Below are 17,027 nucleotides of genomic sequence, written 5' to 3'. Positions count from 1 at the left end.
CATCCAGCACCATTCCGTTCCCATCGCCGTACCCCACGTTATTCACAAAGCACCAAACAGAAGTGGAGGTAGCGCAGCACTTACCCCAAAAGAAGTTTTGCTGACATGGTGTCACGGAGCTGAAGAGGCTGTTTGATGCCATAGTTCCTGTCGTCTCAGGCAGAGCTTTCGCCTCCTGGTGCAAATGCCTCTTGGATCCTCAAACTGCAAACACAAACCATAGCCAGACCTCGTTTTAGTTTTGCAGCGTCCCTGGATCGCATAGACTCAAGAGATGGTTTTTTTGCTGTCAAAAAATGGGGTAGCACTGGTAACATGTGAAAAGCGAGGAAACAAAACAAAAAAAAAAAAAAAAAGGAGAATGAGCAAATATTTGAAGGACCTACTATTACTGCATAGACTGTGGTTAGAGAGCACTTACTGACTCTGTTGGTCTCAGTGGCTGGTAGTGACCTGCGGAGCTTAACCATTTAAAAACCAGAGGCTTCTTTGCTGTCCTCCTGGAGAAAGTTTGCACCGCACTTGTGGTTCTGTGGTTGTTTGTGAGGCGAATGAAGCATTCACACAATCCAAAAAAGCAAAAGCTTTAAAACTCCTTTTTTTTGCAAGCACTGTTACTGGAGAGAGAGAATCATGTGGCTCGTGACATCAGAGGACTCGCAGAGGACTGCCTACCACTGGGGCTTGTTCTTGCTCTCTCCCTTTTTTTTTTTTTCCCTTTTTCTCCCCCCCCTTTTTTTTTATTTTGACAAAAGGCCCGTGGTAAGGCCCTTCCTGGCATCCACAGCGATATAGCTTTTTAATTCTTGTGACTCACGAGGGTTTGGAGGGAGTACAAAATGCTGTAAGAGCCCAAACTTCTGTACAGTTAAAGCATATGGACCGCAGAGCGCTATGTGTGCTCTCACTTCAGGTTCCCCCCACTCTTCTTCCCCCTCTTTTTTTTGTCTTTTTCTTTTTCTTTTTTCCCCCCTTACTTTTTTCCCTCCTCTGTTATTGTGCCCGTGGAAAAGTGAGCAAAATTGGCCCAAGCGGCTGTGTGAAATTCTGAACAACAGTGATGATTTACAGTAATTTACATCTTTGGATTGCATCACGCTCTTGGGTCTGCTTCACATTTGCTGGGTGGCTGGATTCCTTCTGTTTTCCTTTTTCTCCTTGTCTTCCTCTCCTTGCAGGTCTGTAACTCATTGTGAGAAGCGGTACCTTGCGTAGAGGTCGGCTGGCAGGCTGTGTGCTGGGCTGGGGCTGCACCCATCCCTCCACACATCCGCGCTGCCGTCTGCCCCGCTTACCTGCCTGCAAACAGTCCTCACTGGTAGGGAACACACATCAAGGGCAATTACACTGCTTTCCTATCCGGGGCAATATGTTGTCCTTGGAACATCAGAAGTGGCTGCGCTGCGCTCTCAGTGATGCTTTCGAATGCAAATATCACTGGAATTGAATGGAGGCATTGCATAACCGGGAGGTTTTGATTGCCCTTCTGTTAATTGCTTATTATAACTTGTGTTTAGGAGGGACAGAGCAGATTTGGGCTTTTGGGGAGACTATAAATAACTTTATTCGCCAGTTAATGTTAACACTTAGTTTTAAAATGAAACATAAATTTGATGCACATGTAAGATTTGAATGCTTCGTATCATATGCGTGCATATGTGAATAATATCTTTTATATACTTAACATATTGTAACTTTGACTTTGATTGTGTAATATAAGTCTTTACTGTAGCAGTACGGAGTGGGTTAACAAAAGCAGTATTTTTTTTGTTTATAATGGAGGCTTTGAAATAAATTGCAAAATGCTGTGCGTAGTAAGGAATAATGTGCACAGACAGTGTGTATTAGTAGTCTTGATTTGCTCACTCAGATTCAGAACGAAATTGGAAACATCTTGGAGAAAGTATCTTGTTTTCTGCCTCTCTGGACACGATGCTGGGGCTTTCCTTCTGAGCCTGCTCGGATCACACAGGCTCTGTGCTTTCTGCTTTTGGCCAAACAACTTTTAGTTTGGTTGTTGCCTCATATGTGGTTGGGAGCAGAAAAATGGTGCAAAACCTCTTCTAGGTATTGTTCAGCTTTCATTTGTCAAATAAAGCCCCTCTCTTTGAAGCTGCCATCCCTCCTTTTGCATTCCCCTCCTGGCACTCGGCTGTCCCGGCCAGAAGCAGGCAGCAGCGGCTGGGAAAGGACATGTGGGTGAAATGACAGCTGGGCCATCCTGCACTTTCATTATCAGAAAGTTAGCAAAGCAGCATAAAGCCCTATACATTAAAAAGCGTTTTCCTGATGTTTATAACAGAGTTAATTGCATCGCTCCCAGTGCAGTACCTGGAAAGTTAGTAGAAACTGGTGAGTTTGTAGAATTCTATCTTAAAATGAGACAGGAGCATTCTGCTGATCATCTATCCCCTGCTTTGATATGAGTGCTATTTAATTCTTCTGGCCATGCCTTCCTCTGCGTTTCTCTTATATTTTCACAGCACGGATAAGACCATGAGTGGAAAGAAGCAAAAATGATTCAAAGATGGGTCATGTTTTCATGTAAACAAAGCGTGTTGGTGTGGCTTACAGCTCTGTGCAGCTTCTGGTGCAGTGAGGGGCGTTGGAAGCTTCAGCCTGCAGTACCTGCAGAGCTCCTGGCTGTAAGCACAGCCCTCTGCAGCCGTAGCTGTGCACTGAGACCTGCCGGCTCCCATTGGGCGGTACGTAAATGCAGAGCTGTCATCCGATAGACCACGAAATCTGGACCTTAGACACTGACTTTCGTTCACTTACATGCAGTTGATGGAGTGTTGGAACCTCAGGATTTATTCCTAGTTACATCTTTCCAATTTGAATTTTGAACTTTCTACCGAGCTCTGAGTTTTTCACTTCTTTGCATTGCGATGTGCTCAGTCCTTTCATGGGCTGTGTTTGTTTTTTAATGTTTTCAATTGTGTGCAAAGTGATTTCGTTACTGCGTTTTGTTTTGCTGTGATAACTTTGAGATATTTTTTCTTATTTGCTGTATGCCATTTTTCTCCTGTGACCCCAAGAACAGGGCCACGACAGTGAGCTCTTCATCTAGTGGAGCAAAATACATTAACATGAGAAGAACGAATGGTACTGGGGGGTAAATGATGTGTAGTTTGCAGAAACTGATAATGAAAAAAGCTTTTTTTTTTTTCACTTGGCAGAGTAGGGACATAATAAATCAGAACTGTGCACAGACCCCATTCCTGCAGAGCTGCCTTGCAGCACAGTGTGCACTTCCAGTGAAGCAGATGCACGAATCCCAAAATTCACTGTGTAAAGCAGTGCTTTGATTGCAGCCTTCTGCTTAAAAGGTGCATCTGTAAATTCAGAGTTCCCCTATGAGTTCTGTCGGAGACGCTTTGAGTCACAATGATGCTGACAAAGGGAGTATTATGCTGAGGAATTTCTTTGGTAAACCCTGAGCTTCATCTTGGCGACAAATGAAATAGTTGAATGCAATGCAACGCTAAGTGATAATTACATCCCTCACTTTCTTATTTTGAAATATGCTCAGATGCTTGTAAGCCATGCTTTATTTCCAAGCTTTTTGCATTCTATCCCTCCAAGCTCACACAACATAGGAATAGTAAATGAAGTTTATTTGTACTTAAATGTTTCTTTCTACAGCTTGAGAGGTAGAAATCCTCTGCTTACATTGATAGGATTGTTGCAGTAGGTGCAACTGCATAGGATGAGGAATTTGTTAAACTGCATTTCCTTGCAAGTTGCACAGCAGATATGATAACTCACTGATTGATACAGTGCAGAAAGCAGTTTCCTCAGATGCAGGTGTTAATTGCAGGTGGTATTAAAGCATCTGCTTTCTGCTACAGCAGCGTTTCCATGTTGTTTTTTTTTCAGGAGAGAAACCTCTCTAGTTGGCTGTGTTCTCAGCAAGAAGGTGCAGTTTTTGGAGTGATTGCACTGTATTTTTGGGTGGCTCTTAGCGTTAAAATATTAGCGTGTTTTATGGAATTGCTGTTGCTGAACTTGGGTATCTTGTAGGCCTCTGGTTTCCAACAACTCCACAGTAGCTTCATATGCTGCTGGGACACACGTGCTAACAAATTAAAGCAAAAGCTAAAACTGCCCTTTAATTAAAATCATAATACCATCAAGGTTGTTTCAGTTCTCGTTCTCTGTCCTATGCTGCTTGCTGGGGATACAGGGAGTAGTGTGGGACAGCTGGGATTCTTCTGCCTTCTCTCTAGGATGTTTTTCTACCTTACAGCTTTTCTCAAAATAAGATGTGGTTTGAAGTATGTGGACCTGGAGCCATGAACCAGAAAGAAGGGGAAAAAATACTACTACAAATCCAGCATAAGCAAAAGTCGCAGCTTTTCTGTGCCGTAGAATCAGGCTACTGAAGGACGAATTAACTTGAGCTGTTACTTAAATTAAAAGGATGCTCATCTTCTGTTAACGAGTGAGTACAGCATTTAATAGCAAGTGGCAGTGCACTGTTTGCATTTGTCCTGAGTTGCCAGATTTCTCACTCTCATATATAATAAAAGAAGGTATTCTCCACTGAAACCTTCTGAAAGCTGATCAGCTTTGAATTAGAGTTTACATCTTCATGATCCAATACGTCTCATCTCTGCAATCCTTGCTGCTCAGATGTTTTTCTCTGACAAGTGGTATTTTTCTTGTGTTCCTCAAATACGTATCTTGCAGAATGCACAGTAATTGAGGAGACGCTTTAAATTAGATGTTACGTACTCTAAACAAATGGCACTTCGGATCATCCCAACCTCGTAGCTGTTTTCTCCTGGTTTTTTTCCTCTTTTTTTTAAAAGCCAACTTGCAGAAAATATGGGAAACTTGTCTCATATAACAGCTGAGGATGTGGCTAGGTTAAGGCAGGAAACTGCTACCCACAATGCAATGTTACATACACTACCACTTAATAAAATTTATTTCAAACATGCTACTGACAAAACCAAAGAAAAATAATATCCTAACTACGCTAGTTAGTACACTAAATATATCTAGGGAAAAGTGAAAGTAATCTCTCCAGAGCCTTTCTTGCTGTTAGGATACAATGCCACCAGTAGTTAAACTGGAGCGGATCTCAGCAGTTAAAAGCAGTGACCTATTTTTAGAAAAATAATCACCTCACAATGGAAATTAATGATTGTGTACTTTTTAATAAGAGCCAGAGTTGTTTTAGGCAGGGAGGTGTGAGATAAGCTTCCTCCCTGGTATTTTCTGCTCGTCAGAATCTCTTGGTGCGTAGTTCTACAAGTGGCAGCTTTTCTTGCCCCTCTCGCTCCATCTGTCTGCAGGGTGGGCTGCAAATATTCCTGGTGTTGTGTGGGAAAGGAGCTGACATGTCACCTTCCTACATGATACGAAGAGTTGAGGGATCTTGTTGCTTCATTTCATTGCCTGCAACCTATTAATTTCTGAGGGGAAGCTAAATTCAGTTCATTTTGAAGGTAAATTGAATAATCTTGAATCTTTAGTGAATATTTTAAAACATCAAACAGATCTATTTGGGGTCACTGATGCCACTTTGCTATGGCTGTCCCCAAAGCCTTGTTCTAGATGCATTTTGGTTTGCTTTGGTTTTTACATGGATGTGTCTGAAGGGTGATCCTCTTGCAGAACGTTTTTGAAGTGTTTGCCTCTGTAGTTAAAGAGCACTTATCAAGAACAGCTGCTGCAGCGCTGTGGATCCTATCCATGGACTCATGGTGGTCTGCTGAACAACGTTCTTCAAGTTTGACAGGTGAGACAGAGACTCTCCAGTGCCACTGCTTTTGGATGAATCTAGCTGTGGTTGGAGAAAGTGCATCTTGCCAAAATGTATGGGTAAGACCACACACAGTCTTTAAAATAGTTATTGTAAGCTTATTTTTAGGCAATATGTCTTGACAGTTCTTTTATTTGCATGCCAGTTTCACTGCTGCTTATAGGTTTTTCATTTATTTTAGTAATGGTAGTTGCAGATTTAGGTCTACATTTGTAAGGCTTTTGCACAGCGTTTACACTGGAAAACAAACACTACTTTCGGACCTCAATCGAGATTAGAGAACAGATTTAAAGAAATACTAAAGCAGATTATTCACTCTGTTCAGGTTTGATGTCAGTGTTTCCGTATTCAAGCCCATTTTCAGGGGCATAGTTCAGCAGTAAGAATTTGCTTCTGGTTTTAAAATCATACCAATTTCAGTAGCTTCTGTGCAGAAGTCTGCAGCAGAGCATAGATTTAAGACATGAAAATAGCTCAGTAAGTAATAAAATGATTTTTTTAAAGTTGTGTGGTTCTTAACTAGTGAATTTAGGATCTGCCTTTGATTTACGTCGTAACTCCTGGATGGTGTTTTTCATGTATATTTCAATGTGTAGAATAATCTTTGCATTCTGAGTGTCTGCTTCAACAGTTGGCTTCATAATGTGATCTGGAAGGTTGTGTGCTTAGCTGTCAGTAGGGAAAGGGATTGCGCCCTGCCGAATTTCAGAGTAAACCCTTTTGGTAACTTCCAGAACAGATGGCTTTTAAATACCCCGAGAGAAATTAAAAAGAGCACTGAAATGGAATATCATAACCTGGCCATTGGGTAGTGATGCTTTACAGTTATGGATTAATAACAACATGTTTTTTTTCCCTATTTCTGTATTTTCCAGATAACCTTGCATAATTAATGTGTGACTGTTCCTTGACGAAACATTGCTCACTTTTTTTATTACTTAGTGTTGCATATTGCCATTGTTTGTAGCAGTGAACTTTACAGACAATTAAGGAAATAGTCACTGCCCTGAGCAGTATACAATTAAATAAATGCAAGTTATTTAAGAAATATATATATATGGAGCACACAGAATGTACTGTAGTAAAAGCGAGTGATTGGAAGAGTTTCATGGAGAGGGGAGAGTGGTTGGTTTCAATTTGATGAGCTTTCTCTGCACGCTGTAGTAGGAAGGATGCCCACCAGTTGTGTGTGTCTGCCTGGTGCTTTTGGTTACTTGAGTTGAATGTGATGCCTGCTCATCCCAGCTTCATCTCCATAATTGGTGGGGGAAAAAAAATGCACTGTTTCCTTATGTAATGTGTGCAAGCTGAAATGCTTCCGTGCTGATTTATTATATTTGCATAAGTCTGAGATCCTTGGTCCTATAAATAATATTTTTTTAGCAAAACCAGTTTGATCCTTTCTCTCATTTATTTGCCCATATCCATTTTTTCTTATTTAATACCTGAATTTGCTTCCTCACAACAGTCTGAGCTTTCCCTTGTAATTAGAAACTCGTAGTGCGTTTTGGTGGAGACGAGTGCTGAAAATCACTCATGAGAAAGCTGAGAAGAGGATGAGAGGGAGATAGAAGGAATAAGAGTTAAAAGAAGGGAGCTGGAAAACCTATTTTTGCTGTTGTTGTTATTGAATGAGGATTTTCTTTCAACAGTATGGCTCCTATTTTGTATAGAGGGATATTGATGGCGAGGGGAAATAAAGAAACTGGAGCAAGATGAAGAACAAAAACCGTGTATCCCTTCCCATGTTCACAGGGAGACTGGAGTGCAAAGTGAGAACCGGTGTACTCTGAAAGGCATTTCAGACAGGAGGAGCTGCCTAGCTGTGCTCAGTGCAGTGCTTGGCTCTTTGGAAATGAACTGGGGAGCCGGAGGAGCACTGGAGCCGAATCAGCTTCAGTGATGCTGAAGAGTGTGAGAGATGTTTGTATGACATTTCTGACACGCGGTGCGTTCTGTACTGCAGAATTGGCTCGTTGGTTTTTCACATCCTCAAGAGAAAGCAGGCAGTGTTTAATACCTGCAGCTACTTTTCCATGCTTCTGAAAAGTCAAATTTGCCCTGATAATTAAGAATCTGCTTTGAGATTTTGGTGAAGGGGTCTGAAGGTCGTTCATGAGAGGGTTGAAAAGGGGATGAGAGGTGAGTTAATTGATGATCAAATTAGCAGGTGTCAATTCAGTTACAAGTTGCTTTTGTCATGCTCCGAGTAGCAGCCTGCTGAGGAACTGAGTGGCGGTAATAAAGCAAATACACAGAAATGAATTACAACCATTCCTTCCACTTCTTTCTTCCCCGACCTTCCCTTCCCACAAGTGAGGGAGCAGAGTGGTTTTCAGAGAGACCCTGTGACTGGGTTGCCAGAATCCAGACCTATGACTTCCAAGATAAGTAAAGCAACCTTTGAGAAAATATTCTATGTGAATAAAACATTATGTGTATGATTTAATTTTTAAGACTATTATTTTTTGCTTCAGCCAATTATTTCTATTCTTCTTGTATGGCTAAATAATCATTTATTCCAGGAGTATCCACCAACATGCCTACCTATTATCTCCCCAAGCAGTGTCTGTAGTAGGCACCCAAGCCCATCAGCTCTGCTGAGCATAGGCTGTTGGGTGCATGGATGATTTTAACTTGACAGTCAGCCTCTAATTAAAAGAACCGTGTAGTTCCTCTTCACGACAAAACAGAGGTTCTGGATCTACCACTTGACACTGTAGAGGAGTTTGGGGTCAGGGGCCTCAGGTACTGAGAACTTGAGCAATTTGGGGGGAATTGCAGTTCTTTGTATTGGTAACTTGAGGGGGTTGGGACCTGCATGGTGGGCTCATGCTAAAGCGTAAAATAAAACTGATGGGACTCCTCAACTTTTGGTTGATTGGGACTTGAGTGAGAAGTGTGGCCTTACTGGGACTTGTGAAGCAGGATAGAACTCTGTGTTTTTGTGCTGGATGTGGTGATGGCATACAAAAGATGACTGTGGGCAGCCTAGAGAATATTGGGCATTGCGGATGGATGGCATTGTGTATAGTGATAGACTGTAGCAGTGAGTGGACATTAAACATCTCAAATCACTTCTGGACACATTTCTTATTAGTGACTGGAATAAGAGTATGTTGGAACAAGAGCACTAAACTAAAAAAATTGGTTGTTGGAAAATCCAGTAGTCAAAAAACAAACTGGATTATAAACTTAGGTTCTCTTTAGCTGTTCTGGGCCTGAAGAGACTTTGAACTCAGGGTTATCACTCCGTCCAAAAATCTGCTAAAGGATCAAATCTCTGTTTCACATGCTCTTTAGTTTTGATATACTTGTATGTTGATCTGCTAATATCTGGAAAGAAGATGGAAACTTTTGTTTACAAGGGTGGATAGTGATAGGACAAGGGGGAATGGTTTTAAACTGAGACAGGGGAGGTTTAGGTTGGTTATTAGGAGGAAGCTTTTCACCCAGAGGGTGGTGACGCACTGGATGCCCAAGGAGGCTGTGGATGCCCCATCCCTGCAGGCATTCAAGGCCAGGCTGGATGTGGCTCTGGACAGTCTGATATGGTGGTTGGAGACCCTGCACATAGCAGGGGGGTTGGAATGAGATGGTCATTATGGTCCTTTTCAACCCAGGCCATTTTGTGATTCTGTGTGATTCTATAAGCTTGTTACTCTATCGAAAGCTGCATTTTAAGTAACCAGGCTCTGTGTTACAGATTTGTAACACTGTGCATTAGATTAGGTCAGTTCTGACGGTTGCGTTCTCTATGACATCTGTCTTCTTTGGGCTCCATGCTCTGCAATCATGCTGCCAGGACAGGCCATCACAGCCAGGCTTCTTGCTTTCATTTCGGACCGTCTGTGGCGAGGCAGTGATCTGCACTACCAGATGTTTCTGTCAGAGCAAGCAGCGCTCTGGGCAGCTTTTCTGCTTGGCCAAAAACCCAATGCTGAAGGAAGTGTGGCTTCTCAGGAGCCTGCTTTCCTTCGGCCGGCCTGTGCTTTAAGGTGGGCCCTCTGAACTGATTGCGTGCTCTGTGCATTGTAAAATGAGACAGCCTTTATCTTCACATTTTGTCTTTATTGGTAGAGTTTATCTTTCAGAGCTTAAAAAAAACCCAGCAGCCTTCAATAATTTGGGTGTGGGGATTAAAACGCAGTTTTCTTTTGCCATCTTTACCCTGCTCATTCTGTAAGACTTGTAATTGTTCTCCCTTCTTCAAACTTGATGCGAAAAGTTTCCTTTTTTATGAAGATCAAAATGCTTTCTTGCTCTTTAAGTGCAGTTTTGCCGTGTGGGTTTGAAGCAACTCTGCAGCAGAATGTTTATATTTCAGTTTTGGGAAAAATGATACCAGTCTGTTCAGAAACGGACTATTTGCAGTAGTAAGTGGCATCCTGACAAGCTAAACATAATGATCAAAGAGCTGAAGAAATAACAAATTCAGTTGTCTTTTGGACAAAATTACAATGGAATAGCATTTGGTTTGTCATTTAGTTTCAGCTTGATTTATTTTTTCTTCTCTTTTAATTGAAGAATGATTCCAATTCATAACGGAACAGAATTCAGTCTTATTTTCTGATGTGGGTAGAAAATATCAGTTTTGTCTCTGCATAGGAGCTACAGTAATTCAAGCTCATTTTCCCTTTTGAATAACTGAAATAAACTGAGTAAAACATTCATTACATGACATGATTATGCCCAGACACATTTTAAGAATCCATGAATTTTACAGGATGCTTTAATTCTACAAATACTTTCCCTTCAACTTTCTTGATTAACTATTACTAGATTGGACACAGAATCCTAGAATGGCCTGGGTTGCAAAGGACCACAGTGCTCATCTCGTTCCAACCCCCTGCTATGTGCAGGGTCGCCAACCAGCAGACCAGGCTGCCCAGAGCCACATCCAGCCTGGCCTTGAATGCTTCCAAAATGTGACAGATACCGAACTAAAGTAATGAAGATTATCCATAAGTTTAGCTATTAATTGAAAACTAGAACCTGAACAACTTGCACATAGAACTGGTCCTGTTCTATTCCCATTCCTATCTGTGTTCTTTTACTAACGATGCAAATTCACCTAAACTCCATTCTGATGAATAAGTCGATGAAACCAAATTGAAAATGCCAGAAGTGAAGCTTTGGGTGATATTTAGCCCTGCTGTACTTGGTACATGATAATAGAGTGTTAACTGATTGAATTATTTTTTTCTCCCCCAGAACTCCTGATTCATTTTTTGCATGGAACGAATACTGCATGCTTCAGAGTCGGTCACTCAGTGATTTTTTGCAGTCCCTCATTGCTCATTGTGTGGCTGCCTGCCATCTTCAAACCCTCCTCATTAGAAGAATTACTGACTTTCATGTGCTCTTTTGTGGCATTTGTCACATCATGAGAATACTTCAAAAACAACTTCAATTTAATTTGACTCTTGGGAAGAGTATGTTATTGCCTATAACAGTTACTTGGGGGGGGGGGTTGTACATAGAATGAAATTTAGAAGTAAAAAACAAAACCTAAACTTCTGGACTACTCTGTAGCACACACTTAGGGTGCTCTGTTTTGTTAAAATGACTATTTTTAACCAGGTGAGGGGCTGAAGTGACTTCTGGATGTTGTAGGTATGTTCCATGAGTTAGCTGTGATATCCTAGTAATGTACAAAACTAAGTATAGAGAATGAAGAACTCTATCAACTGCAAAACCCCTGTTCCTGTTAGACTGTGGGAAGAACATTGCAATGAGGTAAACTTTTTTTTTTTTTTGGCATTTCTTTTGATGGCTCTATAGAAGGCCATCAACTTAGTTCTCCTTTTCCAGAATACCTCTATGGAAAGAGAAGAAACTATTAAAACAGCACTGAGAAAAGGTTTCTTCCCTTTTTGGTCTTGCTGCTTTTCACTTTGATAACTGAACAGTCTTAGTTAAAAGGGACATACTGTGGTCTATGTTTTCAGGTATTATTAGCTCTTATATCCTCCTTCATGTTTGTTTAGGAGCTAAACAACTTAATTTGTTTTAGAAATGGTGTAGCAGAGATGTGTGCAGATTCTGGGTCTGAATTTGGGAGCTGTTAGTACCTCCTCTAAAATAAGCCTTAGATTTACTGTTGAAAATACATTATGGTGTTAATTTCCCATTTCCTAATGGTGCCTGAAGTCTTGCTTAGTTCATTAACATACTACCTATAGTTTATTTAAAGACAAAAAAAAAAAAAAAAAAAAAAAAAAAAATCAGAAATGTTTCAATAGAATCTGTCCTTCTGAAGCATTAGTAAATAAAATTCATCTTTAGATCCTTAAACACGTAGGATCTTACTATTTTCAACCCAAGCTTTCTCCAGTGTTTTTTGTTGGCTTTGGGCTAGTCGGTTGAACTTGGCATGCATTTTTCTTGGCTTGATTATTCCTTTCATTTACCCATAAATCAGAACTAATTCTGTTGAAGTTGCTGCATTTTTTATGGGCAAGATAGCTGTAAAATGCTTCAGTGGAAAATGGCTGCAGTCTGATGCTTGAGATGTGGCTTCAGCTTTGGGGTTGAAACTCAGACTTCTATTTGAAACTTTTCAAAGTTAAGTAATTTGTTCTGTTCTTCAGTTCCTGCTGTGAAATGAGGATATGTTTGTTATTTCTGTTCTTTTAGTTCATGTTAATAAATCTAATTCATTTCATTTCAGGGATGTTCGTATGCTAGTGATGAAGGTCATGGGAGTGCCAACGTGAAGACTAAGTTTGTCCCTGTTCTGTGTAGTAGAGCTTTTAGTCCTCAGCAATTTCCCAGAGTTATAGAGAAGACTGCCTGATGTTTTATTGTGAAAGTACACTGAGCTGACGTGCTAAGTAAGAGTATGATTTCTATTTTCATCTTTTTAACTCAGTTCACCACTCAGCACTGTGGAATATTTGTTCAGAAGAGTGCTAGCATCTTGCAGTTCATTTAACTCCCTTGATGGAATCTCCTATGAGTAAATGCTGTGTTTGCTGGTGCATTTCTTCCCACTATCAAAGTTAAGCTCTTGGAAGCTTCTCAAGTTAGCTAAAGAAATCACTAGTGACTGTGGTACTTTGATATCTAGAGATTTATGTCGCTACTGAGTGGGTAACTCTAGGGACTTTTTAAATTTAAAGAAGGTGCAGAACAGAGGCAAGTGTTATACTTAATCTTGTCTATTAAACATCATAAAGTCATCAGAGTGCAGTCATTGCCTTTCCCTTGTGATTTTCTCAGTATAACTTATTGTTTTGTTTAAAAATAAATAAATCAGAGCACTTACAAATCTTTTGTAAAACTAGACATTTCAACTGAGATCAACATTTTGTTGTTCAAAACAGGATAACAGCTGTGACTTTGTAAGCTACTGTTAGTGGTTTTTAGAGGCTAATTTGTCAGCTAGCTGGCAGGCTTAGCTCATTTGCCAGAAGAAGTTGATGTCATCTCCCATCTCTTTCTTTGTCAAAGCTCAGCGTCTCTTTTCCTTTAACCAGTGGTTCTCAAATAGAACGTTACAGAATGGGGCTGTTTGCCAGTGGCATTAGTTTTCTGTTTATGTAACTTCAATTTAGATCATTCATGACTTAACACAAAATTAAGTTGTCATATGAGTGTTGATCATCCTTTTTTGTATCCCGTATTTGTGATATGTAGCTCCTTTTTGCGTGCTTTGAATGTGCAGTATGAAGAGAAAAAAATATTTCCAAGTATAGCTAATTTATTCAACCACTATTCAATGCAGTTTATTATTTCTTGTTCTGTGTTCAGCACAGAATAAGGAATTATTTCATGACTATCGATTATAAATGAGATTTCTTGGAAGAACGAGTGCCTAAAACTCAGTGACTGTCAATTGCCTCTAATGCATGTTGCTTCAACATAAATTATGTATAATTTCTGTTGAACAGCTTGTCTGAATACACTGCAAAAGTGCTTTTTCTCAAGTAGTTATCTGTCTTATTGCTACGAAGCAATTGCAGTGTTGGCTTAGAATTTGAGGGAAGCCAATTGGTTTTAATCTCTTGAGTGAATTCTGTAGTAAATTTTTAGTAGCTCCAGTTGTATACAATATTGTGGGATATAAAGAAGAGATCCTATTACAATATATTGGCCAAATAAACGATGAAAAATTGGAGGTAGGAATATATTTTCATGCTAGAGCAAACTAGTGAGAACTACCAAAGAACTGGTAGAAATTGAGAACTGAGAAACCTTGCTGATGGCCAATTTAGAGTACTGAAATCATATTCTGATTATGTACAGCCATGTAGGGTTTTTGCACAAGTGAGTGGATGGTAAATTAGGTTGAAATTAATTGCTGGTAAATGTGAAGTCAGGTACCTGAGTTCTGTGCTGCTTCTTTTTGCAGAAAAGGATATGAGAGTCACAATGGGTGTCTCTTAAAATGTGTCAAGTTGAGGTTTAGGAGTTTTCAAAAAGTGACTCAATTTTAAAGAAATTGAGAGGATATGTGCAAAGCTGTGTTCTGAGTTCTGCAGTGATGCTTACCCTATTTTAAAACCAGTAGTCTAGAATTGTTAAAAAAATAAAATAAAAAGGAATGCCTTCCATGCAAGGCGATACTAAACGGATGGGATTTTAAGGGTTGGCAAGAAACAGCTGGGAGGAGAAGGTGATAAAAATATGAGTATATAAAATGAGAATATAAAAGTATGAGCTGTATGGTGAAAGTGAATGGGAACAATTATTTCACTTTTTCACAAGAAAAACTGGAGGCACCTACCTAGTGAAACGGCCATGGAAGATGGCAGGCTTACAGTGAACATAATTAAATGATTGGATTCCTAAATTCATTGCCACAAGGTGTTGTAGGATCCAGATATTGCAGTGGCTTAAAAAATGCATAGAAGATCAGGGAGGTGAGTTTTATCTATAGCTATAAAACACGGTTATCTGGTTGTAGCCTTAGGCTGAACGCTAGGTCTACTGAAGAGAACCCAAAGTAGGGGCTTTCCTTAAGAATTCTTTACTGGTCTTTTTAGACAGTACTTGATCTCAACCGATCCCTGTTGTTAAACTTTTGCATACAGACCAGCTGATAAACGTATCCCAATTACAGTACATCGTACTGTGCAGTAGTGTATTACTGCAGGAAAAGAGGTCCCAGAATCTTGAAGGATTTGCAGATAAGAGAGTATCTGGTGTAAAATTGGGATGGAGAAATGTAAAAGCTCAAAAAGGTCAAATTTAAAATGCTTCTAAATGCTAATGGAGGTAAGAAGGCTGTAATTCTGTGGAGTTATTTTCAAAAGCGTATAATCACTGCAATATTAATTAGAGCTGTGAATTGTTGGTCATCCAAACATTAATATTTCACTGGGGAATGTTTGTAAAAATAAGTTATTTACCAGTTTTTTGTTATCTGCCATGTCAATTCAGATTATTTTTTCCCCCTTTTTAAATAACTTTGTTTTTTAGACATATCTAAGCCTGTTTCTTTGAATGATGACCATCTGAGCTCTGGGTGTTATCCTTCTCCACGATTCCTGCTCTTTCTGTAAGATCAACCCTGATGTGAGCAACCTATCTCCTCCGATAGCTGTATGTGTTGTAAAAGGGGCAGTCACTAGGATTGGTGAAAAACTGGAGGGGGGGGGGGCTTTAAAGTCCCTTACAACCCAAACATCCTATGATTCTATCACTCTGGAAATCAGTGTCTTTGTTAATCTGTGCCTTATCCTTGTGGGACTTTTCTAAAGGACGTGGCTCCATTGAAAGTTATGTGGTTACTCATGAATTAAGTCTATTAAATATTGAAATGACTGGCTTTGGGGAGAGATTCACTTGTGCACTTACTATTAACTTACTTTCTTAAAAGTATGATTTGATGAAACCCTCCTGGCGTACATGTAGTTCAGTTCCATCCTTTGGTAATATGAAAATTAAACCTTAAGGTGTGCTTCCTAATTAAAAAACTAAAAAGCTCCAGCGACGTTTTAAAATACAAAATTGTAGGTGATAATTTATAACAAAAAAATTATAATAATATTTATTAACACGATAGGCAAAGTACACCGAACCCATAAAGTCTGTATCTGCTATTAAGCACTTACTTGAGATTTTAGTTTTTATTCTGGTTTTGAATCCAGCATTTATCATCTTAAATTTCAGCCACGCTTTTATATCTGCCTGAGGGTGAACTTTGTACATCTCTTTATAGATTAGAAACACAAAATGTTATCGCACCGCCATCTGGACTGATTTACCCTTATTTCGTCACAGATTTATGATGATTATATTCAAGCACTCGGTGTTTTCCTTTTCAAACATTTCAACACGGTAGCCTAGTAAATCAGGACTTCCTTTTGAAAGATTGATGGGTGCAAATGTATCTAATCACATCCGAACTGGAGTCAGAACTCCATTCAAAAGCATTGATGCTGGCTTTTTTTCCTTGACTTACAGAAGGACCACACATGTTGTGGTTCTTTAATGGCTGCATAAAGCTCCGTCCTGTTTTCCCTGAATACTGATCATTTCCAGAGGTAGTAGGTAACGTTTTCTAACTTCGCCTTCCCCCTTTTCCTCTATTAAAGACTTCCGGGAGGTAGCAACTTTTTGGCCTGACAGCTGATTTGTGCATTGCCAGTGATCACAGAAAGCCTCCATCTCTATGATAGCAAGGTTGTTGACGTGCTTTTCCCATTTCTTACATTTAAAATGGAGTATTTCCAGTAAGACATGCTTAACTGCTTCATTGTGGACTTCTCTTCCTCCTGCTATTCTCCACCTCAAATCTTTATGTTTTTAAGATGATCTGATGATGAAAGTTCAGGTTAGCAGCTCTCAGGTGGCTTTTACACGTTGAGAAATGACTTCCCTTCCAGTACTTGAAAGGAGCATATAAACAGGAGGGGTTTACGAGGGTGGATACTGATGGGACAAGGGAGATGGCTTTAGACTGAGACAGGGGAGGTTTAGGTTGGATATTAGGAGGAAGTTTTTGACCCAGAGGGTGGTGATACACTGGAACAGGTTGCCCAAGGAGGCTGTGGATGCCCCATCATCCCTGGAGGCATTCAAGGCCAGGCTGGATGTGACTCTGGGCAGCCTGATCTGGTGGTTGGTGACCCTGCACATAGCAGGGGGTTGGAACTGGATGAGCATTGTGGTCCTTTTCAACCCAGGCCATTCTGTGATTCTCTGGGCTGGACTGTAGGACAAAATGTTCATGGCCACCTTTTGGGAATAGTCTAAGCAGTGTTGAGGCTTATCAGTAGGTGTTCATTCAGTGAAAGGACATGAT

At 40.1% G+C, this 17,027-nt stretch overlaps 2 protein-coding genes across 11 annotated transcripts in view; one reads left to right on the top strand and one right to left on the bottom strand.

Moving 5' to 3' along the window:
• Positions 1 to 2,326, bottom strand: part of RUNX2 (runt related transcription factor 2) — a 215,727-nt gene extending 213,401 nt beyond the window's left edge. Inside the window, exons 1-2 of one of the 4 annotated variants that reach the window (XM_015285080.4) lie at positions 422 to 562; positions 85 to 204 (exon numbers count right to left, since the gene is read on the bottom strand). In XM_015285080.4, coding sequence (XP_015140566.2) covers positions 85 to 142 — 58 coding nt within the window. In that variant the 5' untranslated portion in view covers positions 143 to 204; positions 422 to 562. Of the gene's footprint in view, positions 1 to 84 lie in introns of all 4 variants that reach the window. The other 3 variants (NM_204128.2, XM_015285082.4, XM_040696694.2) reach the window with 3 other exon arrangements.
• Positions 1 to 17,027, top strand: part of SUPT3H (SPT3 homolog, SAGA and STAGA complex) — a 274,262-nt gene that overhangs the window by 41,493 nt on the left and 215,742 nt on the right. The gene's annotated exons all lie outside the window — the stretch shown is intronic.

Source organism: Gallus gallus, chromosome 3, assembly GCF_016699485.2.
Source record: "Gallus gallus isolate bGalGal1 chromosome 3, bGalGal1.mat.broiler.GRCg7b, whole genome shotgun sequence".
Classification (NCBI taxonomy): Eukaryota; Metazoa; Chordata; class Aves; order Galliformes; family Phasianidae; genus Gallus; species Gallus gallus.
Note: the sequence above shows the minus strand (reverse complement) of the source record. Positions and strands in the feature narration are given on the sequence as shown.